General features: G+C 43.8%; 1 protein-coding gene across 7 annotated transcripts in view; it reads right to left on the reverse strand.

Moving 5' to 3' along the window:
- The window catches only part of rpgrip1l (RPGRIP1 like), a 385,377-nt gene that overhangs the window by 315,525 nt on the left and 46,553 nt on the right, over positions 1 to 23,299 (reverse strand). For all 7 annotated transcript variants that reach the window (XM_072518258.1, XM_072518259.1, XM_072518256.1 and 4 more), the window contains one exon: positions 6,043 to 6,130. In XM_072518258.1, coding sequence (XP_072374359.1) covers positions 6,043 to 6,127 — 85 coding nt within the window. In that variant the 5' untranslated portion in view covers positions 6,128 to 6,130. The remainder of the gene's footprint in view (positions 1 to 6,042; positions 6,131 to 23,299) is intronic.

Here is a 23,299-nt window from a genome sequence, read left to right on the forward strand (position 1 = left end):
AGCTTCAAGGAGCCAGATGGCCTACTCCTATTTTTGATGTATCTAATACAGGCCGCCGAGAGCAAACCTTTTCATGAAATTCTCCTCCTGATATTATGACGCTCCACTCCAGTAGAATCATGAATGCACATACAAACCACTTAAGTCCAAAGAGAAAATGCTGGAAAATCTCAGCAGATCTGGCACCATCTGTAGGGAGAGAAAAGAGCTAACGTTTCGAGTCCAATGACTCTTTGTCCTAGCTTTGACAAAGAGTCATTGGACTCGAAACGTTAGCTCTTTTCTCTTCCTACAGATGCCACCAGACCTGAAGAAGTGGGATGCTTACCTCCTGCTCCAATGCCAAAGCAAGGTGTCAACCTTCCCTCTCCTAAATTGCCTAGTATGTGACACATGAAGCTGTTTGAAAATTAAGGCTAGAAATTCAATGGCATTGTATTGATTTGTCAGGTGCTAAACAGGTTCCTCGATCTCTACTATGGCAGGTAGCAAAAGAGATTCATTAAATGTTGGAAGTATGCCAGCCACTATTTTGCAACAGACACAAAAATAGGTGAGAGCCGTCTAATGCCTGACCGAGGCTTCATGTGCAAAACTGGATCCTCTGGGTGCAGTTGGAGCTGGCAAACTGACTTCAGAAAAAACGGTCTCCATATGGTATGGAATAAAGGGAGAGCTCGAGGTCATCACCGAAAGGGATAAATTAAAAAAAACGTAGCTGAGCATGGAACTAAGAGGCACAGAAATCCTATCCAGAATCTACATTAAAACTATGGTTTGCTATTTCTTGTCCTTCCCCATTGCCTTTCTTTCGAATTGCCTCCTCCCAGTAACATTTCCTTCCCGTTTAAGTACTTACATGAGGTTTCTGCGAGAAATGTAGAGGCAAGCAGCACAAAATTCCAACTCTTTGCTAGCATAACCCAGGACACACTAGAGGTTTTCAAAGCTCACTTAAACAATGCCCCATCCCCCAGTTCTTGATGCTTCTAGATAGAAACTCTGAGATCCCATTTCAATTTTTTGATCCAGTAACTAACTCACTCTGCAAGACTTCAAATGTAATTTGTTCCAATATGGACCATGACTGCTTTTGACTGCTATCTTTGCCTTTACAGAAACTTTTCCACCCATTCTTGTGATGCCCATTCACCCAGTATACTCTTACGTACTGAATCTTACAGACGTAAATCAGGCTGGCCGTCCCCTGCACTTATGTAAAATATAATGTGATGATGTTAGTTGGCAATACATCACCCTGCCAGTCGGCAATAATATGCAAGGTAAGGCAAGTAGGTGCCAAAATTGGAAGCCCGCATGCCTTTTTAAAGAGGAACATACCTCTTCATTCACCTGAGGAAGGAGCAGCGCTCCGAAAGCTAGTGACGTCGAAACAAACCTGTTGGACTTTAACCTGGTGTTGTAAGACTTCGTACTGTGCTCACCCCAGTCCAACGCCGGCATCTCCACATCATTTTTAAAAAGTAACTGAGCTTGTTAAAAAGCCATATGACTACTATTCATTGTCCAGTCACTTTCTCGCTAGTCACATGGGAAAACTGTTGAGCGTTACACCAGGTATGAGACAGCTGTTACGACCAAAAGACCATGTCACAGAGTTCCGCTAATTAGCTTTAGCCGGCTTAGCTCAGTTGGCTGGACAGCTGGTTTGTGATGCACAGCGAGGCCAACAGCGTGGATTCAATTCCCATACCGGCTGAGTTTATTCATGAAGGCCTCGCCTTCTCACCTATGCCACTCACCTGAAGTGTGGTGATCCTCAGGTTACATTACCATCAGTCAGTTCTCCCCACTCAAAGGGGAAAGCAACCTATGGTCATCTGGGACTTGGGTGACTACAATTAGGTTAACAGCAAGACAAAAAACATTTATTACACAAAGAAACAGGTTCACCCCTTCCATTAATATCCCTTATTAATACTTTTTAATTCATGAAAACACCTGGAATACAAATTGTATCATCAGCAACCATCAATGATTGATCTTCTCCTGTAACTCTCAATATTTTAATGTGTTCACATATTTTGTTAGAGGAGTAAGGGAAAACTTCTCCCTTTGAAACAAAACACCCAGAACTTCCAATAGCTTGACTTCCTTCACTGGTACTCAAATAATTCTCTTAACTATCTTGAGACCTATCCTCCTTTCTCATTGATTTTGAAGGAGCATGTTTCACCTGTACCCCTCTGGGAGTTTTAAAAGCCATTTCATTTTCTTGTTCTTCCTTTCCTACTACTGCAACTGGACTTCCATTAAATTTCCAACAATCTGTCTCAATATGTCCCACTTTGTTACAATGGAAACACTTAGGCCTCGGACTGTCACTTCACCCTCGGCACCTTCCCTTTTGATCCAAGGTGAAATTTCCTGACCATTCCCAACTATTTCAACTCTTGCTTGACTATTTGTTTTCTTTACCCCTTTCCATTTCCTATCCTTCTCTGGTTTCAAAAGATGATGAAAGAAAATAATTGGTTCAATGGATCAGTTCTTAATCATCAGCTAGCTCTGCTGCCTGCCTAGCACTTTTAACTTCTTGTTCCTCAACATGCATCCTAATAATCAAAGGAAGTGAATGTTTACATTTATTTATTTTAAAAATAAATTTAGAGTACCCAATTATTTTTTTTCCAATTAAGGGGCAATTTAGACATGGGGAGAATGTGCAAACTTCCCATGGACGATGAACCAGGGCCGGGATTCGAACCCGGGTCCTCAGAGTCGCAGTCCCGTTGCTAACAACTGCCCCACATGCCGCTCTGTGAATGTTTAAATTTGTCTGAATGAATCACCTCACTAAGGGCTTCATATGTTCTCTCTATCTTTAATCCAATGATCAAAATTATTTTGCTTCATCCTCTCGAATTCAGTATGAGTTTGTCCAGGCTATTTTCTTGCATTCTGAAATTTTTGCCAACATGCTTCAACTCATATGCACTAAGGATAGCTTTCTTTACGTCATCACAATCTACAAATACCTCTTCCGACAAATACAATCTACAAATACCTCACCTCACTAACTCTACCTACCAGTCTACTTTGTAAAAATAATGTCCAAATTCTTTTTGGCCATTTGATCTTTTTAGCAACCTTGTCAAAAGAAATAAAGAATGCTTCCACATTCTTTCCCTCAAGTTTTGGAAGAGCTTATATAAATATAAACATTAGGTTATTGTAGAAAACTGTTCTTCCTCAACCTGCTCTCATGACTTTTTTTAGCCGCAAGCATTTTAAGTTTAAATTAACTCTTTCCTTTTCTCTTTTTTCCCTTGCTAATTTTTCCTTTGCTCTTCAAGTTTTCTCATTTCCATTTCTCCTTCTTTTTCCTTTTCCTGCATTTTTAATTGTTGCATCAGTAATTGAAGTTTTGCCTTTTCAATTGCCTCACCTTTCGGAGACCATGGTCTATCAGACAACCCTTGAACTTTAAAAAAAATAAATTTAGAGTATCCAATTCACTTTTTTCCAATTAAGGGGCAATTTAGCGTGGTCAATCCACCTAACATGCACATCTTTTGGGTTGTGGGGGCGAAACCCACACAAACACAGGGAGAATGTGCAAACTCCACATGGACAGTGACCCAGAGCCGGGATCGAATCTGGGACCTCTACGCTGTGAGGCAGCAATGCTAACCACTTGGAACATAGAAAAATACAGGCCCTTCGGCCCACAATGTTGTGCCGAACCTTTGTCCTAGATTAATCATAGATTATCATTGAATTTACAGTGCAGAAGGAGGCCATTTGGCCCATTGAGTCTGCACCACCGTACGGCCCCTACCCCTGAACTTTCAAATGTTTTGCTGTAATTTCAACAGTGTCAGTTTTCCTTACCCCTGCAGGTCATTCTAATTCCGGTTTATCTGCCAATTCAGTTAACTGACTCTTGGTTACTTTCTGTAAACCAGTCAGAATTAAATCCTCCATTTTTAGGAAAATGTTAGCAATTTCCAGTGCCATTTGGGATTTTAAAAAAAAAATACAGAGTACCCAATTATTTCCAATTAAGGGGCAATTTTAGCATGGCCAATCCACCTAACCTGTACATCTTTGGGTTGTGGTGGTGAAACCCATGCAGATAGTAACTCCAATTGCTTTGTCCAGGACCGCAGTACCCCACTTACTCATTTTTAAGAATTCATAGATCCCACCATTTAACAATAAATCCCAGAACAAGTTTTACTATTCAGTATCCAGTAACTTGCTTTCCATGTTTCAAAATAACCCAATGATTTCTTACTAATCAGTATCCAATGACCCTTTCTCCACATTTTGTAATCCTGCAAGAGCCCCAAAGTTTTGTTCCAAGGATGGCAGTGTTTGACTGTTAGTAGACTTTATTTATTCGGTTTCTTTATGCTGACCTAACAATTAAGCAGAGAGTGAGAAGAGGACGTTTAAATTGGTGGCTGTAACCAACTTCTGGTTCACGGACTAACCCTGCTACCACCAGACATCTTGCCCCAAGCACTTGATTGGGCGCAGAGCCTCCAACTTCACAATACTAATTGGCCACCTGAAATGTGCTGTCATGGCAGGGGTGGGAGTGAGTGGACTGCACACTTCCAGTCTGCCTCCCCTCCCACCAGAAATAGTCAAATCCATCCCAATGCATTTAAAAAACACCCATTCACAAATCTTTTGAGAAAAAACTACTGGTCCTACAACCCTACATAGGGTCAATCAAACAGAACGTTAAAATGTCAATAACAGAGGCTTCAAACACTTCACATTTCTTAATCTTGAGCAAATAAACATTGGGATCGTGACAAAAGGAATCACAGAAAAAATAACTTATTGTAACCACATAAAGTTGTCAATCCTGAAAAGTCAACAATTCTCTCCAGCTGTCCAAACAAACTCCTACTCAGATAATCCTTTTATGAGTATGGGCCCTCAGCCAAGTATGCTTTATGAGGTTTTGGCTCATTAGATTGAAGAGACTTGCTCAAGTGTTGATGCACTGAAGGTCAATGCTGATCCACATATTGTACTTCTGGCACATCAGAAGTGTTGCCCACAATACCATCCTTCTGTTTGTAATTTTAAAATGTAGTTGGTCTGACTTCCCAACCACATCAAAATCTGACAAGACTCAAAATCCCCGGGCAGCACAGCGGTAAGCATTGCTGCCTCACGGCGCCGAGGTCCCAAGTTCGATCCCAGCTCTGGGTCACTGTCCGTGTGGAGTTTGCACATTCTCATTTCGCCCCCACAAACCAAAGATGTGCAGGGTAGGTGGATTGGCCACGCTAAATTGCCGCTTAATTGGAAAAAATGAATTGTGTACTCGAAAATTAAAAAAAAAAAGACTCAAATTCTCCTTCCTCTCTTTACACGTGTATTACAGAAAGGAAATCTCCCTTCGAACTGCATTTTAATGATGAACCTCTGTTCAGAAGCTGAACTTCTGTTACGGTTAAACTCCATATTCTTTTGGATTTTCACATTTATTCTTCTCTCAAAGCTTGAAATTAATTCAGTAACTTTATCTGTTTTTGCTTATGACATCAACATTGACAGGCAAGCTACACAAATTAGTTGGTACTGCACATTGAAATGTATAACCAAGCAACAGATCTCAAATATAATTGACCTAAACCCAATATTCTGACTCCATTATTGTCCAAGGCAGATTACTGTGAATCAGGATTCAAGAATATCAGAATCCCATATGGAATCAGTTTAAGTAAAATGTCTTCTTAAAATTTTTTATACAAAATCTCCCGAACTGAAAAGGGAAGAAAGGAAATGTAAGTTTTAAAATAGCGATCAAAATGACTTCTGTTTATGGTAACAGGATGTTACGGAGACATAGAATCATGAAACAAGACTAAAATTCTACTTGCACAAGGCCTGTGAAGGGTACAATCAGTACCAGCTGATGTTCAATAGTGGCTTTAATCAGGAAGCCCTGACCATTTGGATCAGTGATACCATAAAAGGAAGAGATTATGAAGTAAAACTAATGGATACACTGATCAAAGTATGTTGTGGTAATGACTAGCAGGTGCCTCCAACCTTGCAATCCACCGATTCCAGCCAGGTTCATGCCTACATCCTTCACAGGGAGGTCTCCTGCTGTCTCATCAGCTAGGCCCGACATGGTCTGTGAAAGAAAGAGGACAAATTACATTTAAGTGTTTTTTAATCCACACCTTGTACCTTAACATTTTAGGATTTTATCACTAAACAGATGGGGTCATCTTATTTTTATGGCTTCTCCTCAGAGAGAATCCATGTTTTGAAGCCGAGGTTATTAAAGTAATCAAAACATATTGTGAATGTTTCAGAGTGGTGATAAAAAGAATCTTAGTTTAATCCTTACGCTGTCTGAAACCTTTCATCTGAGACTCAGATAAATTATGATACAAAGCTTACAACCACTTTGTTCTGCTTTATGAAATAACTAACTCCAGCTTTAAAGACTTTGCCACCTGTTCCACATCTGGGCATTTACACTCAAGCACATTTGTTAAATATTTGCCAACCCAGGTGTTTCTTCCTTTACAAGATGTTTTACTTCATGCTATAGCCCCTGCAAAGTCAATAATATGCACTCAGTGTTGAAATTTACACAATAATTGGCCATTGTAATTAAAGGTTGCAATAACACACAAATATTGTCTCCATGAAAAACAAGGTTCAAATATTAATCACATAGCTCTCAGCAATTACACATTTAATGAATGAAGCAGCTAATTTATCATGTAATCTAGTTAAGTAGAGCTGGTGGGTGACATAACATTATTAGTGGCAATGGATTTTTGTGGTAACAGAAACATTTTGGATTCTTGATTCTTTCCAGAGCAACTCTGTAAGTAAAATAATTAACATGGACTGGAGCTGCACAGGAACAGGAACAGAAACAGTGGCAAAAATTGTCAGCCTTTTCAAAAATTCATCAACTTTCAATCTAGAAAGGCTTCCTGAATATAACACATTAACAGGCGATGGCCATCTCCTACAAGAGACGATCTAATCGTCGCCCCTTGACATCATTGATCCCCCGCAATCAACATCCTTGGGGTTACCATTGATAAGAACCTGAACTGGACTAGCCATATTAATACTGTGGCTACCAGGGCAGGTCAAAGGCTAAGAATCGAATTGAATTGGCTGAAGACCGCCATCTGAGATACTGGGAACCCTGGGAAAAGGCCGAAGATGGTTGCAAATGTTTTAGCCTTGTTTTTTGCACTGATATGCTGGGCTCCCCATCATTGAAGATAGGAAGAGTTGTCCACCACCAAGTGGAAGGAGCAGGACTGCAGATCTTACATCTGATCCATTGGGAGTGAGATTGCTTAGCTCTGTCTATTGCATGCTGCTTATGCTATTTGGTATGCAAATAGTCCTCTGTTGTAGCTTGACCAGATTGACAACTCATTTTTGGTACGACTGGTGCTGCTCTTGGTATATCCTCCTGCACTCTTCAATGAACCAGAGCTGATCCACTGGCTTGATGGTAATGGCAGAATGGGAGATATTCCAGGCCATGAGGTTACAGATTGTGGTTGGATACAATATTGCTGTTGCTGATGATGTCACACGCCTAATGGATGTAAATAAATAAATTGGTGGATGGGTTGGGAGCACCAAAGACACGGATTTAATGTAATTTGCAAATGAACCTGAGGAAACATTAGAATTTATTTTATGGGGTGTTATGATCTAGAGGGCACTGCTTCAAAGGGTGATGGAAGAAAATTCAGTAGCAATTTTCATAAGCAAATTGTACATATACTTGAAAAATGACAAATTCACAGGTCTCTGGGAAAGAGAAGAGTGGGATTAAACAAAGTTATTTATTCCTAAAAAAAAGTTTCTAGAAATGTGAGATACTTAATTTTAGTCAAAACAGCTACACCTTGGAAGTTAGTCAAGTGTGCCTGAAGATCTAGTTTGAGACTGAGCACAAGAGGCCAAATGAAACAATAAGTTTGAATTTATATGGTGGATCTAATGTAGAGAAATGTTCCATGATGTGCCAAGAAGATCAAAGGAATAAATATTTAAATTTGTGCACGTGTTTAGAGAGAAGTGGAGATGTCAAAGAATGGGTTTTGTGAAGGCTTTTGAAAATAGAGATAGGAAGTTCAACAGCTTTGGTGTGGAAGATCAGAGTATGGCCGAGATGGTTGAAGTCCACATCATCAATAGTGGAGTAGGGAAGGGTACAATAGACCACAATTACACAATGAAAGTTCACAGGATAGGCAATATAGGGGTTTTGATGAATGAGTAGACATGGAAATAAAGCCGGGGAGGTTGGATCTACACAGAGGTCAAATTTGACAATCAATAATCTAAATTAAATCAGTATGATTCACACAGAAAAACTGGTGTTCATGTATGCCCTGGAAGAAGCTCTGACATTTGCCCCCCAAAGTTTGAACTTACAATTCTGTTTTCCCATTGAAAATTGAATCACGTTTCACCTCCAAACCAACTGCAAATGGCAAATTTTACAGAATCATAACTTGCCTAGGATTATCAGATTGCATGGATTTGAAAACAGTGCATTGAATCAGGACATCCTGATGTAATCATTTTCAACTAAGTCACTGTTTACAGACTCAGATTTATTTAACTACTGATAAACTTTCGTGCAAATACACACAAATTGCTTCTAAGATCATGGACCACATTTCAGTTAAGATCATGGACCACATTTCAGTTCAAAAGATAGATTAGAATCAACAATAGATTAGAATCAACAATTTGGGAGTGGATTCTTTTGACACTAAAGGGGAAATATGCTCTATGATTTAGCTAGATTCACTGATAGGATTGAAGCAAGGAAAACCTATGGTCATTTTGAGTGGCAAGTCAAGTTTAACCAGACAATTGTGGGGCACAATATAATTTTCCACAGAAAGCGTTTTGGGTTACTTCTCTGCTTGCAAGACTGACTTATATACAGGTTAAAAGCAGTAAAACTGTGCTGCTAAATCTGGCGGCCAGACTCTTGTACATTTGATCTGCACATTCAAAAACAGTCACATAAAACTTCCTGTACAGCATGACAATATTATTCCCCTTGAGTAAATTATCTTAGCTAGTAAAATTATAAGCTACTAACAACTATGTGGGATTTATCCAGTAGGTTTCTGGCAATGGTATCAAAGTGTCTATTGATAATGATCATTTGAATAGCAAAAGAAATTGTAAAAATAGTTAGGCTGAACATTTCCTGTAAAGCACAAACAAATTTACATCCATGCAGATGTTCAAGTCTGTTAAAATATAAATAATTACTAGTCACTGACTCGATGGGTCGAATGGCCTCCTTCTGCACTGTAAATTCTATGATACTATGATGATCCGAATCTAGTTCGCGAACTGACGATAAAATTCTTGTGTACCTTTAATAACTTTGTAAAAATTCAAAGGAACAAGTCAAAAGAAAGCTAAAACATTAATCACATCAGGTTAAGCCAAATTCTAGTTCCACATATACATGAATAAGCTACTTTACAGTTGCTTTCAAATCACTCACAATTGCCAAAATGATGAAAATGACTGCATAAATTGTATTATAAGCTTTCTTGTGTTTCGTATCTTTAAGAAATTATCATCCATAGAATCATAGAATTTACAGCGCAGAAGGAGGCCATTCGTCCCATTGAGTCTGCACCGGCCTTGGAAAGAGCACCCAACTTAAACCCACACCTCCACCCTATCCCAGTAACCCACCTAACCTTTTTTGACACTAAGGGGCAATTCAGCATGGCCAATCCACCTAACCTGCACATCTTTGGACTGTGGGAATTACAGGCAGCATCTCATACTGACAATTAAGAACTTCTAAAATAATAAAAATGCACTTTTTGTATAAGAATCATGTGGTAGTGCGGCACCTTTGAGGGGCAAGCCCTCGCGATCCACATGGCCAGCTCAGAGCCTGCCGCACTGGAGCACACAAAGCCTGACCAATGGGGGAAAAGCACGGTGCCCTGGTAGCTGGTAGCAATGGCACTGCATTCACTGGAGAAGAGTTTCAGTACGTTGTCTGAACAAATGACATCCACCATACTAGAACAGCCCCACTCCGCCTCAAACAGGATAGCAGAGAGACTTGTGCAGATGTTCAAAACAGTCATGGAGAAGCACTCAGTAGACCACTTCGCCTTTTGTTGGCCAACTTTCTTCTATCTTATAACACGATTCCCCATGCCACCACGGGCATCATGCCGGCTTAATTATCCATGGGCCATCACCACCGTACCTGATTGGACTTCGTTTTCCTGAATTTGGCGGGGAAGGTGGAGGCATGGCAGTTCTCACAGAGGAAACAGCACATTTTGTACAAAAGAGACAGGTCACTTCAAGTGGACAACCTGGTCCTCATCAGGGCCTTTGCCTCAGGCCCACTTTGGCTGCCGAGCAGAATTGTATCTAAGTCAGGCCCAGTCTTGTATGTGGTGGATTTGAACAATAGGACAATGCGGAGGCACCTTGACCACGTAAGATGCTGGGAAATCACAACCCCCATTTCAGAACAGTTGGAGCCAACAGGCAGCACTACTGCTCCCATGGTGGAGCCAGAACAGAGGGACCCGAGGAGGCCCCGTCGATGACCCAGGAGGGAGCTAGTGAAGGGAATGCCTCTGCCGTAGTGGTCAAATCTCAGAGACAATCTTTGACAGATGACAATGTTACTAACCTCAGAGGTGGAAGAGTTGGTTCGGGGACTAAGGCAGTCTACGCCCAGAAAATCCCCAGGAAGATTGATATTATGATGAACTGTTATGAACTCTCTCCTCTTGTATTGCTCAACCTTTTTATTAGTAACTGGTCCTAACCTGTTCTGTAAATATATTGCTAAGGGATTTAAAGGGGGGGGGATGTGGTAGTATTTTTTCCCCATTGGGCGGGGTTTTCAACCCTTAGGTGTTTACCAGATGGGCTAAATAATGCGTTCTTGCCATATTACGGGAAGTTTTAAGCTTTGTTACTGAGCCTCGTGATTTGTATGAGAAAGTAAAGGTGAAGTTGCCATTGTCACTTTAAGGGGCAAGCCTTCTTGGTTCATGTGACTGGCTTGGGGCCTGTCGCGTGGGAGCGTGCAAACCCCGCCCAATGGGGAAAAAGCAGGGGATCCATGTAGCTGGGGCTCGGGCAGAATGGACCTGGGAGCCAGGGAGTGAAGACTTCTTTAGTGACTGTGCATAGTTTACCTTTACTTGTTACCAAGAAACCCTTGTTCAGTTGTACTGGAAATCTGCCTAGTATTGCTTCATGCCACCATAAAAAGCAACTAAATACTTTACGCAACTGTAATTAAAGATTCATGTTTTTTAAAACCAATCTAGGGAGTAATTTCCTTGCAAAGATTAACATTACATTGTACAGTCCTTTCATACTTTCTATTCATGAAGGCCCCACCTTCTCAACCTTGTCCCTCGCCTGAGGTCTGGTGATCCTCAGGTTAAATCACCACCAATCAGCACTCCCCCTCAAAGGGGAAAGCAGCCTATGGCCATCTGTGACAATGGCAACTTCACCTTTACTTTCTCATACAAATCATGAGGCTCAGTAATAAAGCTTAAAACTTCCCGTAATATGGCAAGAACGCATCATTTAGCCCATCTGGTAACAGAAATGGCAACCACCAAAGGGTTGAAAATACTTATTTTCAGTCGCAAGGTAAAAGTCGATGTTAATCTACAAAACTACAGGTAATGGAGCCAACTTAAATAGTGCGTGGACAAAGAGCCACCATCACCAGAAAGCACAGAGGCAAAAAAAAAGTGAAGTTAAAACAATGATGCGTATATACTATGAATTTATATACTCAATTAATGCGATAGGACTGGAGGGATCAGAGTATTAAAGAAATCTGGCCATTATTAATGTACAAATCAGATAGCAGACTCAGGAGATTAAGAGATATACCAGAAATTGTGACTCTAAGACTTGCTGGTCAATTTTCACTTTGCTTTGCAGAAATGGCAGCTCTCCCCAGTCACCCTTATTTTCTATTTGCACATTAATGCCCCAACAAATTCCCAACAGAAAGTTGAGTTTGATAATTCAGAGTGTAATTATGTTTTTATCAACAAGATAATTGTTATTACAAGCCAATCACTCTTTCTGGCCCTTAATGGGAATAATTCATTGTGTTAATTCTCACTCTTGCGTGTAGTGAATTTCTTTTACATATTTTAAAACAATCAAATTTTAATTCTTTAATATTTTTCTTGCTTTTCCCTTGTCTCTTCCTTCTCTTAATCCAGTCGTCCTTTTTGCCTTAATTTCTCTTCTGGGGATTTTGAGGTGGTCAGCTGGAAATTGACAGCACTTAACTCTCTTTGAAGTGGTTGACCTTTACAGGTTAGAGCACTTCACAGTTACTCAACCACGAAGGAAGATCAATGAAGCAAGGTTGACAGCTGTGTGTGTGGAAGCTGTCAATCACAGCCTAGTAAGGGAAATGAATGAATGGGTTGCAGCTCAAGGATCAATGGGGTCTAAACACAGTTGCCTGGTCTCTCTTTCCAGGAATTGGCACGTGGTGCTTCCTGTGTCTGAGCCAGCACATGTATTGCCCAGTGAGTGTTACAACAACAATGCTTTTCACTGACTCTGCCTGGACTGCTCTCTAACTTCCAGACAGGAGCCTGTTTTCTGGGGAACTGCTTGACACGGGTCTCTTTTCTGGGTGGCTTCCTCACAGGAGTCTCTTATCTGGCGGGCTTCCTGACATGGTTCACTTTTCTAGAGAGTCTGTGGGGGGTTCCTTTATTTAGGGGGTCTCTGAGGGATTGCGGGTCGGGTCATCCCTGTACTTGGGGGAAGGGCACCCAGAAAATCAGAGGGTGGGGGGCTGAATTGCGATGCATGGGGGATGCGTGGCCAGTAGAGGGACCTCACTATCGGGCCGCCCGCTCAAAGTGGCGACACAATAACAGGATTCCCTTGGGAGTCCCTCGCAATCCTCGCCATACATAAAAGTCAGGTGATCAAGGTAAAATTATGTACACTATTCAGGAATTTATTCGCGAACACTTGGGGCCAGATTTTCGCACTATGATCAGGTCTGAATGGAGGCAGGAGACCAAAAGAAAATGGTGCTAATGCCATGTATGATCACTTCCCATCTCTATTCGTGCTGTCAAAACGTTCATGAGGTGTGGGCCTAAAAATTCACTCACACTTGTTGAGATCAATTGAGACCATTAAGTGGCTTATTAAAAGTCCAACTTTTACCTGTTTTGATTTTTAGTGGAGGTGGCTGGCATTCAGACTAGCTGAAGGCAGGTTTTAATTAAGTCAGGTGAGAGCCTGTGAACAAGAAAAGTGTTTGGAGGCAAAAGCCAAAGGCTGATTTGAGCTAAAAGGATTTAACCATTTGAAGGAAAAGTTGCAGCTGCACGATACAACTTTGGAGAAGAGTACTTTAAGCGCATTAAGTACTTTGCCAGTTCAGCGTAGGGGTCATCACCTTCCTGGCATCACATGAGCATCAGAGCAGTGGGCAAAGATGTTTAGACTCACCTGAGCACCAAGAGTGAGCTTCAATCACAGAATTTGAAGCCAGTGGAGATGACGAGCAGCAGCCTGCACAGGAAGGGCAAAGCCCAGGGCATTAGGAGGCCAGACGGAAGGGACGAGGAGCACAAAGGAGAAGACACCACTGCATCACTCAGGTGTCAGATTCATCAAGGCTGCACAACAGATCAGATTCACAACTGATGGGGCATCACAGCGTCAGAGGGCACCTGGTTTCACCATCAATGCTGGATTCCACCAAGTGCAAAGCACTGTTGAGTGCAGCCGTGGACTGACCGCAAAGGTTTAACAGGAAGGCCTACCCCTTCTGGTGTTAAGAATAAGATGGGGAAATGAATTGTCTTAAAGTTACAAAGACAATTTGCTTCACGCTACTTGCCAAAGGTTAAAAGTTTGTTAGAAAATGCAGGTGTGGTAGATCGACAAATTAGTGGGAATTGTGAATCTGTAAAAAGTATTACAGTGGGCAGCACGGTGGCACAGTGGGTTAGCCCTGCAGCCTCACGGCGCCGAGGTCCCAGGTTCGATCCCGGCTCTGGGTCACTCCCAGTGTTTGCGTGGGTTTCGCCCCCACAACCCAAAAATGTGCAGGCTAAGTCGATTGGCCACACTAAATTGCCCCTTAATTGGAAAAAAAATGAATTGGGTGCACTAAATTTTTTTTTAAAGTATTACAGAATGCTGACATGCCTTTCTGCAAGTCTTCCACTGGCATGCAACTTTAACAAGGTAGTTGCAATGGATCTAAAAGTATGGGATAGAAAGAGAAATATTTTCATTCTACATCTTATAGAACTGCTGACCAGATACAGCCTTTCTATAATAATAATGGAGAAATGGATAAGAGCCAGACTTGGGACAGTGAAGTTTTTGACTGAAAAAGAGGAGATTTTGTCAACGATGAGTTCAGGGAAGTGTGTGAAAAAATGAACATCATGGCCATGAATACTGCAGCTGTAAGTCCTTAAAGTAATGGACTCTGGGAAAGGAATCATGTGGTTATAAATGAAATGCTGCATAAATTTTTGTTGCCCACCTAGATTGTAAGTTGTTAATTACAGTTCATGCAAAGAATTCACTTCAGATGGTTGGAGGATATAGTCCCTATCAATTGGTTTATGGGCAAAATCCCAAATAATTTTCCAGATATTTGTGACAGTCCTTCTGTGCTACAAGATAGCACAATTACTTTTCTCTGAAAATTTGAATGTTTGACATGCAGGGGTTGCATGCTATTAAAGTTGAAGTCTGAGAAAATTCAGAGGACACGGAGGCATTAAATAAGACCATCTGAGAGAGACTTCAATTCATGATATATAGTATACGACAAAAGAGAAAGTCATAAGGAATAGAAAGGCACTGGGAAGGTTATAGATCATGATTGCAATGATGTGCTCATCATACCAGGGTTGCCAATCCTCCAGGATTGGACAGGAATCTTCAGGAACTGGAGATCAATCTCCAGATCACTGCTGTGTTCAATCCTGGAGAAAAATACCAGGACATTATGTTTTTTTTTAGATTTTATTTGATCCCGATATAGAAAAATATTGAAAATGGGAAAAAGGCTGATTGATGACAATTGACCATCATTCAATTGGATAATGAGTCTTTTGGCATAGGAAGGCAGTGCACCACAAAGATGGATGTGTTAGCCAAACAATGGCTGGAGTGTGGGGGCAGGTTATGTGATGAAACCTCCAGGAATATATTTAATCACAGTTGGCAATCTTATAATCACGCATAGCAATCAAATTAAGGTCCATTCCTTATAATTAATTGGAGTTAATTACAAAATATAAGACTTTTAAGTAGCTAATAGAAGTAAACAAGCACTTTTTAGCTCAAATGTTCATGTGTTTTGCGATGAAGGAACTGAGGAACAGCACGTAATGATCAAAGGCTGGATAGTGGGAATATGTGTAATCATGACACACTTAAAGCCATTATCAAAGATTGAATTGTATCGAGATATAGAGCACCATGGTCACACTCGCAAAGGATTTATGTCTTTGATTAGGGTTACTTTAACGTTGTTGCAGAGATGGAAACTTGCTGACATCCATTGACTCCTGGGTCCACCAATGCCACAAATATAAAATCCTCATCGTGGTTTTCTAATGCCTTCATGGTGTCGCCTGACTATTGCTGTAACCTCTTCCAGGTCTACAATCCTCTGAGAAATTGATGATCCTCTAATTCTAGCCTTTTGTATACTCTTAGCAGCTAGGCCGAGAGTGTTCAATTTCTCCTTTCTAAACATATATGTAGATGCCATGGAATTACTTAAAGAGCAGGAGAAGTATTTTTGCCCTGGTCAACATTTATGCCTCAGCCAACAGCAAAGACATATGATCTGGTCATTTATTTTATTTAGGTTTGTGGGGTCTTGTGAACAAATTGGATGCTGCATTTCTTTACGATGTGGAGATGCAGGCATTGGACTGGGGTGGGCACATTAAAATCCAACAGGTTTGTTTGGAGTCACTAGCTTTCGAAGCGCAGCTCCTTCATCAGGTGAGTGATCCTGATGAAGGAGCTGCGCTCCGAAAGCTAGTGACTCCAAACAAACTTGTTGGACTTTAACCAGATGTTGTAAGACTTCTTACTGTGCATTTCTTTACCAAAGTGTCTACACTTCAAAAGTATTTAATTGGCTGTATATTGTGACATCCCAAGGTTGTAAATACTGCTATGTAAATGCAAGTTCTTCTCTTTACCCATGCATATATTACTTTCTTTTTGTTACCATTAGTTATTTGGTCTTGGTGATAGGGGTTTGGCACCGTTAGTTGCTTGGTCTTGGTGATGGGGGTTTGTCAGTGTTAGTTATTTGGTCTTGGTGATGGGGGTTTATCACCGTTAGTTGCTTGGTCTTGGTGATGGGGGTTTGTCAGTCTTAGTTATTTGGTCTTGGTGATGGGGGTTTATCACCGTTAGTTGCTTGGTCTTGGTGATGGGGGTTTGTCAGTCTTAGTTATTTGGTCTTGGTGATGGGGATTTGTCACCGTTAGTTATTTGGTCTTGGTGTTGACGGTTTGTCAGTGTTAATTATTTGGTCTTGGTGATGGGTGTTTGCCAGGGTCAAAGCTTTGATTTTGCACTGGGTGAGAGAATGACCTTTTTGTTTATTATAAAGGAATATTTGATCAGTTAATTATTTAAGAGTAAATAGTTCAAAATGGTTAACTTCATGGATGTAGAAAATAACCAATTAGAACAGAGAAAACTAGAGACTTAACCAATCAGGAAGAAAATAACCCAATGGGTATTAATAAAGAGATTCTATGGCTGACACAGGATATTTCATATATTTAATACTTCATATACTTAACAGGTTAATAGTTGCATCGCACGTTTATTAAGTAACAGGAAATCTTTTTTTCAAACCAGAAGACAATGAGTGTGATTTTCCTAAAACTTCTAAATTAATTTGTGGAGGGTTTATCAGTCAGGTTCCTGCTGGCTCTGCCAGCACATTCCCCACCGCTATTCATAGACACGTAGTCATTTTTCTGAGCCCTGGAGGATTTCTCACCGGTTTAGGCCACAATTTTTTTAAGCACTGGGGACTCTTTTGAAAGGGTGATTCCATCTCTCAGTGAACTTGTCCCTCCCCCCACCAACCCATGGGAAATGTCACCCCCCCCCCCCACACACACATGGGCACTACTCCCCCCGCCCCCCCCCCCCCCCCCCCCCAAGTGAGGACACCCTGTTATGGGGTCCCTGGAGGGTCCCCTCTTCATGCACTCCCCCCAAGCCCCCTTACAGCACACCCTCACTCCCAGGACCCCTACCTGTCACCCCACAGCCGGCCGGAGGCCCCTACTTACCTGTCCTGCACACCCCCACCCTTCAAACCCCCCTTCCACCCTTCTTTCATGGACATGGCCCCCCTCAGTCCGACCCTTGGCATGTCACCCTGGCACCCAGGCAGTGTTCCAGCCAGCTTGGCAGTGCCAAGGTGCCCACGTTCCAGAGGGAGTGCCAGGGGGCAACCCTGCACTGAATTGGCCTGGGAGAGCCCCCGGGTGCCATTCCGCCTCCGCCTGGTCCACGTTCTTGTCGACCAGCACTAATCGTCACCCAGCTGCATATTAGAGCGAGGCAGTAAGCCTTACTCTAATGTGTAGATTCCCGAGGTACCTGAGGCTTTAGGAATCAAACCCTTTGTCTCGGGGAAGCGCCGTTTGGTACTGGTCCCCACAAACGGGAACCAGAAGGAACGGCACTCCATGGGGTCTCCAAGGAGATCGGAGGCTCCCAGCTGCAATCCCTTTGGGAAGGGTGGTTCCATGGTACTGCTGGTGCCACTTGGGTACCCTGGCAGTGCCAGCCTGCCACCTGGATGCCAGCATGGCACTTTCTGCATGCGTACGATCGGGCTGGAGTTGCCCGCCGTGGGTGTTGAGGTGTGGGTAGGTCGGGGATTTTTTTGTGGGTGCCTGATCTCTCGCTACAATGGGTAGTTCCGGGTTCCCGTTTGAGAAGATTGCACCCAAAGTTGCTCAATAGCACGATGGTTAGCACTGTTGCTTCACAGCGCCTGGGTCCCAGGTTCGGTTCCCGGCTTGGGTCACTGTCTGTGTGGAGTCTGCACGTTCTCCCCGTGTCTGCATGGGTTTCCTCCGGGAGCTCCGGTTTCCTCCCAGAAGTCCCAAAAGACGGGCTTGTTAGGTGAATTGGACATTCTGAAATCTCCCTCAGTATCCCTGGAACAGGCGCCGGAGTGCGCCGACAAGGGATTTTCACAGGAACTTCATTGCAGTATTAATGTAAGCGTACTTGTGACAATAATAAAGATTATTATTATAAATTATATATCCATCAAGAGGTGAGTGAAGGAGTTTTAAGGGTTTATTTCTGTCTAAAGTTGTCGATATTTTTCTTTAATTTAAGCATTGAACTTAAAATTACTGAATGTCATGCTGGGAGGTGAGTGAGTGCATGAGTGAGGGTATGAGTGAGTGAGTGCGTATTTGAGTCCTTCCTTTTCCACATTTTTCAGCCCCCGGTAATTAGTTCTTACTTTGTTATAGAGGAAGAAGCTGACTGGTGATTAACTCGTAAGTTATTCCAATTATTTTAATTATAATAAATATTTTTTTTAAGTTGCCATGTGGCAGGCAGGTCAGCTTGGCAGAGTGGAATGTGCATCCTGCAGTATGTGGGAAATAATGGCTGCACTATGTGTCTTGGATTGAGATATCTGCAGGAATTTCCCTGGCTGTAGCAGCTGGAGCTCTGGGTTTTGGAACTTCAACGGTGGCCGGAGTCTCTGTGGTGCAACCGCAAGGCAGAAAACTACATGGATAGCACATTTAAAGAAGTGGTCACACTGCAGGTTAGGAGTGTGCAGGCAGAGGAAATCGGGACCGCCAGGCAAGTAGTGCAGGTATGAGTCTAGCTTGCTTCCGAATCGGTTTTCCACTTTGTTTCCTCAGCCAGAGCCATGGTGGTTCATCTGCACAGAAGGGGAGGAAGAAGAGTGGAAGAGCAGTAGTGATGTGGAATTTGATTGTCAGGAGATCAGAAAGGTGTTTTGTGGCTGTAAACGTGACACCATAATGGTATGTTGCCTCCACAGTGCCAGGGTAAAGGCTGTCATGGAGTGGCTGTAGGACCTTCTTCTGGTGGAAGGTGAACAGCCAGAAGTTGGTACCAATGACATAAGTAGGTAGAGGGATGAGGTCCTGAAATCAGAATTTAAAGAGTTAGGAAAGAAATTAAAAAGCAGGATCGCAGAAGTTGTACAAGATAGACAAGTCTGGGACTAATATTTCCACAGGGTCTAATATTTCCACTGGGAGATTGGTTGGTGCTGTTGGGGAGGGTTTAAATGAGCCCATCAGGGGGTCACAACATGAGGAGTAGCCCAAATTGAACGGAATTAAAACTGGTAACAGTGAAATTATAAGGCAGACAAAATAAAGGCAGGCATCAGTTAGGCTTAGAATGCATGCAGAATTCGCAACAAGGTAGAAGATTTAAAGGCGCAAAGAGAGGTAATTGGGACTGATCTCATTGCCATTACGGTTACAGGGTGACCCAAGACAAGGAACTGAATATTCATGGATATTTGACATTTAGAAAGGTCAGGCAAAAAGGAAAAGGAGGTGGTGTTGCGTTGATAAGGGATGGGATCATTAGTAAGGGAGAATCTCAGAATCGGAAGAGCAAAATGTGGAATCTATTTGGGTGGAGCTAAGGAACTGCAAGGGTAACAAACATTGGTTGCAGTTGTTTATAGGCCACCGAACAGTCATGCTAATGTAGGGCATGGTATTAATCAGGAGATTAGATAAGTATGTAGCATGGGTAATAGAGTAATCATGGGTAACTTTAATCTGCATATAGACTGGCTAAATCTAATGAGCACTAATGCTGTGGAGATAATAATAATCTTTTATTGTCACAAGTATGAAGTTACTGTGAAAAGCCCCTCGTCGCCACATTCCGGCGCCTGTTCGGGTAAGCTGGTACGGGAATTGAACCCGCGCTGCTGGCATTGTTCTGCATTACAAACCAGCTGTCTAGCCCACTGAGCTAAACCAACCCTTAGTTTCTGGAGAGTGTTAGGGGTGGTTTTCTAGAGTGGTATGTTGAGGAACCAACCAGAGAACAGGCTATATTAGATCTGGTATCATGCAACGAGAAAGAGCTAATTAATAATCTTCTAAAAGAACCTTTTGGACGGAATGATCATAATATAACAGAATTTTACATTATGTTTCAAAGTGAGATATTTCAATCTGAAGCTAGGGGAAATTATGAAGATATGAAGGGCAAATTAGCTGATGTGGACTGAAAAAATATGTTCGAAGGTATGATGGTACACAGGAAATGGATAGTCTTTAAAGGAGTATTACATAGTTTACAGTAATTATACATTCAAAGCACAAAAGCCCAAAAAGCCAGTTAACCATGGCTAAGAAAGGAAGTTAAGGATTGCATAAGATTAAAAGAAAAAGCCTTTTAAGTTGCGAAAATAGTCATAAACCTATAAATTGGGAGCATTTTAGAATACAGCAAAGGAGGACCAAGAAACTGATAAAGGGAGAGTAGAATATGAAGATAAAAGCAGCAAAAAACAAAAACGGACTATAAAAGTTTCTACAGGTATGTAAATAGGAAAGGTTTAGCAAAGACAAATAAATGATGGTCCATTACAGGGAGTCAGGAGAATGTCAGGGGAAGAGAGAAATGGCAGAAAAGCTAAATTATTAATGTGTGTCTGTCTTCATGGAGGAAAATACGGGAAATTATCAGAATTAGAGATCCAAGGGACTAAGGAGAATGAGGAATTGAAGGAAATTACTATTTGTAAGAAAGTTGTATTGGGGCAATTAATGGGACTAAAGGTTGATAAGTCCTCTGGACATGATATTCTACAAACTAGAGTGTTGAAAGAGGTAGCTATGGAGATTGTGGATATATTTGTAATCATCTTCCAAAATTTTATAGATTCTGGAATGGTTCCTGAAGATTGGTAGATATCAAATGTTACCCCACTTTTTTTAAGAGGGAGAGAGAACATGGGAACTACAGATCTTAGACCAGTAGAAGGGAAAAATGCTGAAATTTGCTATAAAGGATGTGATAATGGATACTTAGATAATAATCATTTGATTGGGTAGGGTCAACATGGATTTATAAATGGCAATTATTATTTTTCATGACCTGAGGATGTTACCAACAGAATTGACAAAGGAAGCTGGTGCGTGTAGTGTACTGTGATTTCCGGAAGGTTTTCGAAGTCCTCCACAGGAGGTTGGTCAGCAAAATTAAAACACATGGGTTAGGAGTTAGGAGATAATATGCTTGCATAGATTAAGGATTTGTTACCAGGCAGAGTGGTGGTGGCTCAAACTCGGGGAAAAAGAGCTTTGGAACGGTAAGTATGAATAAGTATATGGGCAGCACGGTAGCATTGTGGATAGCACAATTGCTTCACAGCTTCCAGGGTCCCAGGTTCGATTCCGGCTTGGGTCACTGTCTGTGCGGAGTCTGCACATCCTCCCTGTGTGTGCGTGGGTTTCCTCTGGGTGCTCCGGTTTCCTCCCACAGTCCAAAGGTGTGCAGGTTAGGTGGAATGGCTATGATAAATTGCCTTTAGTGTCCAAAATTGCTCTTAGTGTTGGGTGGGGTTACTGGGTTATGGGGATAGGGTGGAAGTGTTGACCTTGGGTGGGGTGTTCTTGCCAAGAGCCGGTGCAGACTCGATGGGCCAAATGGCCTCCTTCTGCAATGTAAATTCTATTCTATTATATTCTATAACTTACCTTGGGAATTCGCCACCTAGTGGCAGGGAGCGGAGTTGGCGCGAACTTGGGGAGGAGGAGCGCTCGGGGTGGAAGGAGGAGCGCTCGGGGTGGAGGAGCGCTCGGGGTGGAAGGAGGGGCGCTGGGGGTGGAAGGAGGGGCGCTGGGGGTGGAAGGAGGGGCGCTGGGGGGTGGAAGGAGGGGCGCTGGGGGTGGAAGGAGGGGCGCTGGGGGTGGAAGGAGGGGCGCTGGGGGTGGAAGGAGGGGCGCTGGGGGTGGAAGGAGGGGCGCTGGGGGTGGAAGGAGGGGCGCTGGGGGTGGAAGGAGGGGCGCTGGGGGTGGAAGGAGGGGCGCTGGGGGTGGAAGGAGGGGCGCTGGGGGTGGAAGGAGGGGCGCTGGGGGTGGAAGGAGGGGCGCTGGGGGTGGAAGGAGGGGCGCTGGGGGTGGAAGGAGGGGCGCTGGGGGTGGAAGGAGGGGCGCTGGGGGTGGAAGGAGGGGCGCTGGGGGTGGAAGGAGGAGCGCTGGGGGTGGAAGGAGGGGCGCTGGGGGTGGAAGGAGGGGCGCTGGGGGTGGAAGGAGGAGCGCTGGGGGTGGAAGGAGGAGCGCTGGGGGTGGAAGGAGGAGCGCTGGGGGTGGAAGGAGGAGCGCTGGGGGTGGAAGGAGGAGCGCTGGGGGTGGAAGGAGGAGCGCTGGGGGTGGAAGGAGGAGCGCTGGGGGTGGAAGGAGGAGCGCTGGGGGTGGAAGGAGGAGCGCTGGGGGTGGAAGGAGGAGCGCTGGGGGTGGAAGGAGGAGCGCTGGGGGTGGAAGGAGGAGCGCTGGGGGTGGAAGGAGGAGCGCTGGGGGTGGAAGGAGGAGCGCTGGGGGTGGAAGGAGGAGCGCTGGGGGTGGAAGGAGGAGCGCTGGGGGTGGAAGGAGGAGCGCTGGGGGTGGAAGGAGGAGCGCTGGGGGTGGAAGGAGGAGCGCTGGGGGTGGAAGGAGGAGCGCTGGGGGTGGAAGGAGGAGCGCTGGGGGTGGAAGGAGGAGCGCTGGGGGTGGAAGGAGGAGCGCTGGGGGTGGAAGGAGGAGCGCTGGGGGTGGAAGGAGGAGCGCTGGGGGTGGAAGGAGGAGCGCTGGGGGTGGAAGGAGGAGCGCTGGGGGTGGAAGGAGGAGCGCTGGGGGTGGAAGGAGGAGCGCTGGGGGTGGAAGGAGGAGCGCTGGGGGTGGAAGGAGGAGCGCTGGGGGTGGAAGGAGGAGCGCTGGGGGTGGAAGGAGGAGCGCTGGGGGTGGAAGGAGGAGCGCTGGGGGTGGAAGGAGGAGCGCTGGGGGTGGAAGGAGGAGCGCTGGGGGTGGAAGGAGGAGCGCTGGGGGTGGAAGGAGGAGCGCTGGGGGTGGAAGGAGGAGCGCTGGGGGTGGAAGGAGGTGCGCTGGGGGTGGAAGGAGGAGCGCTGGGGGTGGAAGGAGGAGCGCTGGGGGTGGAAGGAGGAGCGCTGGGGGTGGAAGGAGGAGCGCTGGGGGTG

The sequence above is a fragment of the Scyliorhinus torazame genome, chromosome 10 (assembly GCF_047496885.1).
Source record: "Scyliorhinus torazame isolate Kashiwa2021f chromosome 10, sScyTor2.1, whole genome shotgun sequence".
Lineage (NCBI taxonomy): Eukaryota > Metazoa > Chordata > Chondrichthyes > Carcharhiniformes > Scyliorhinidae > Scyliorhinus > Scyliorhinus torazame.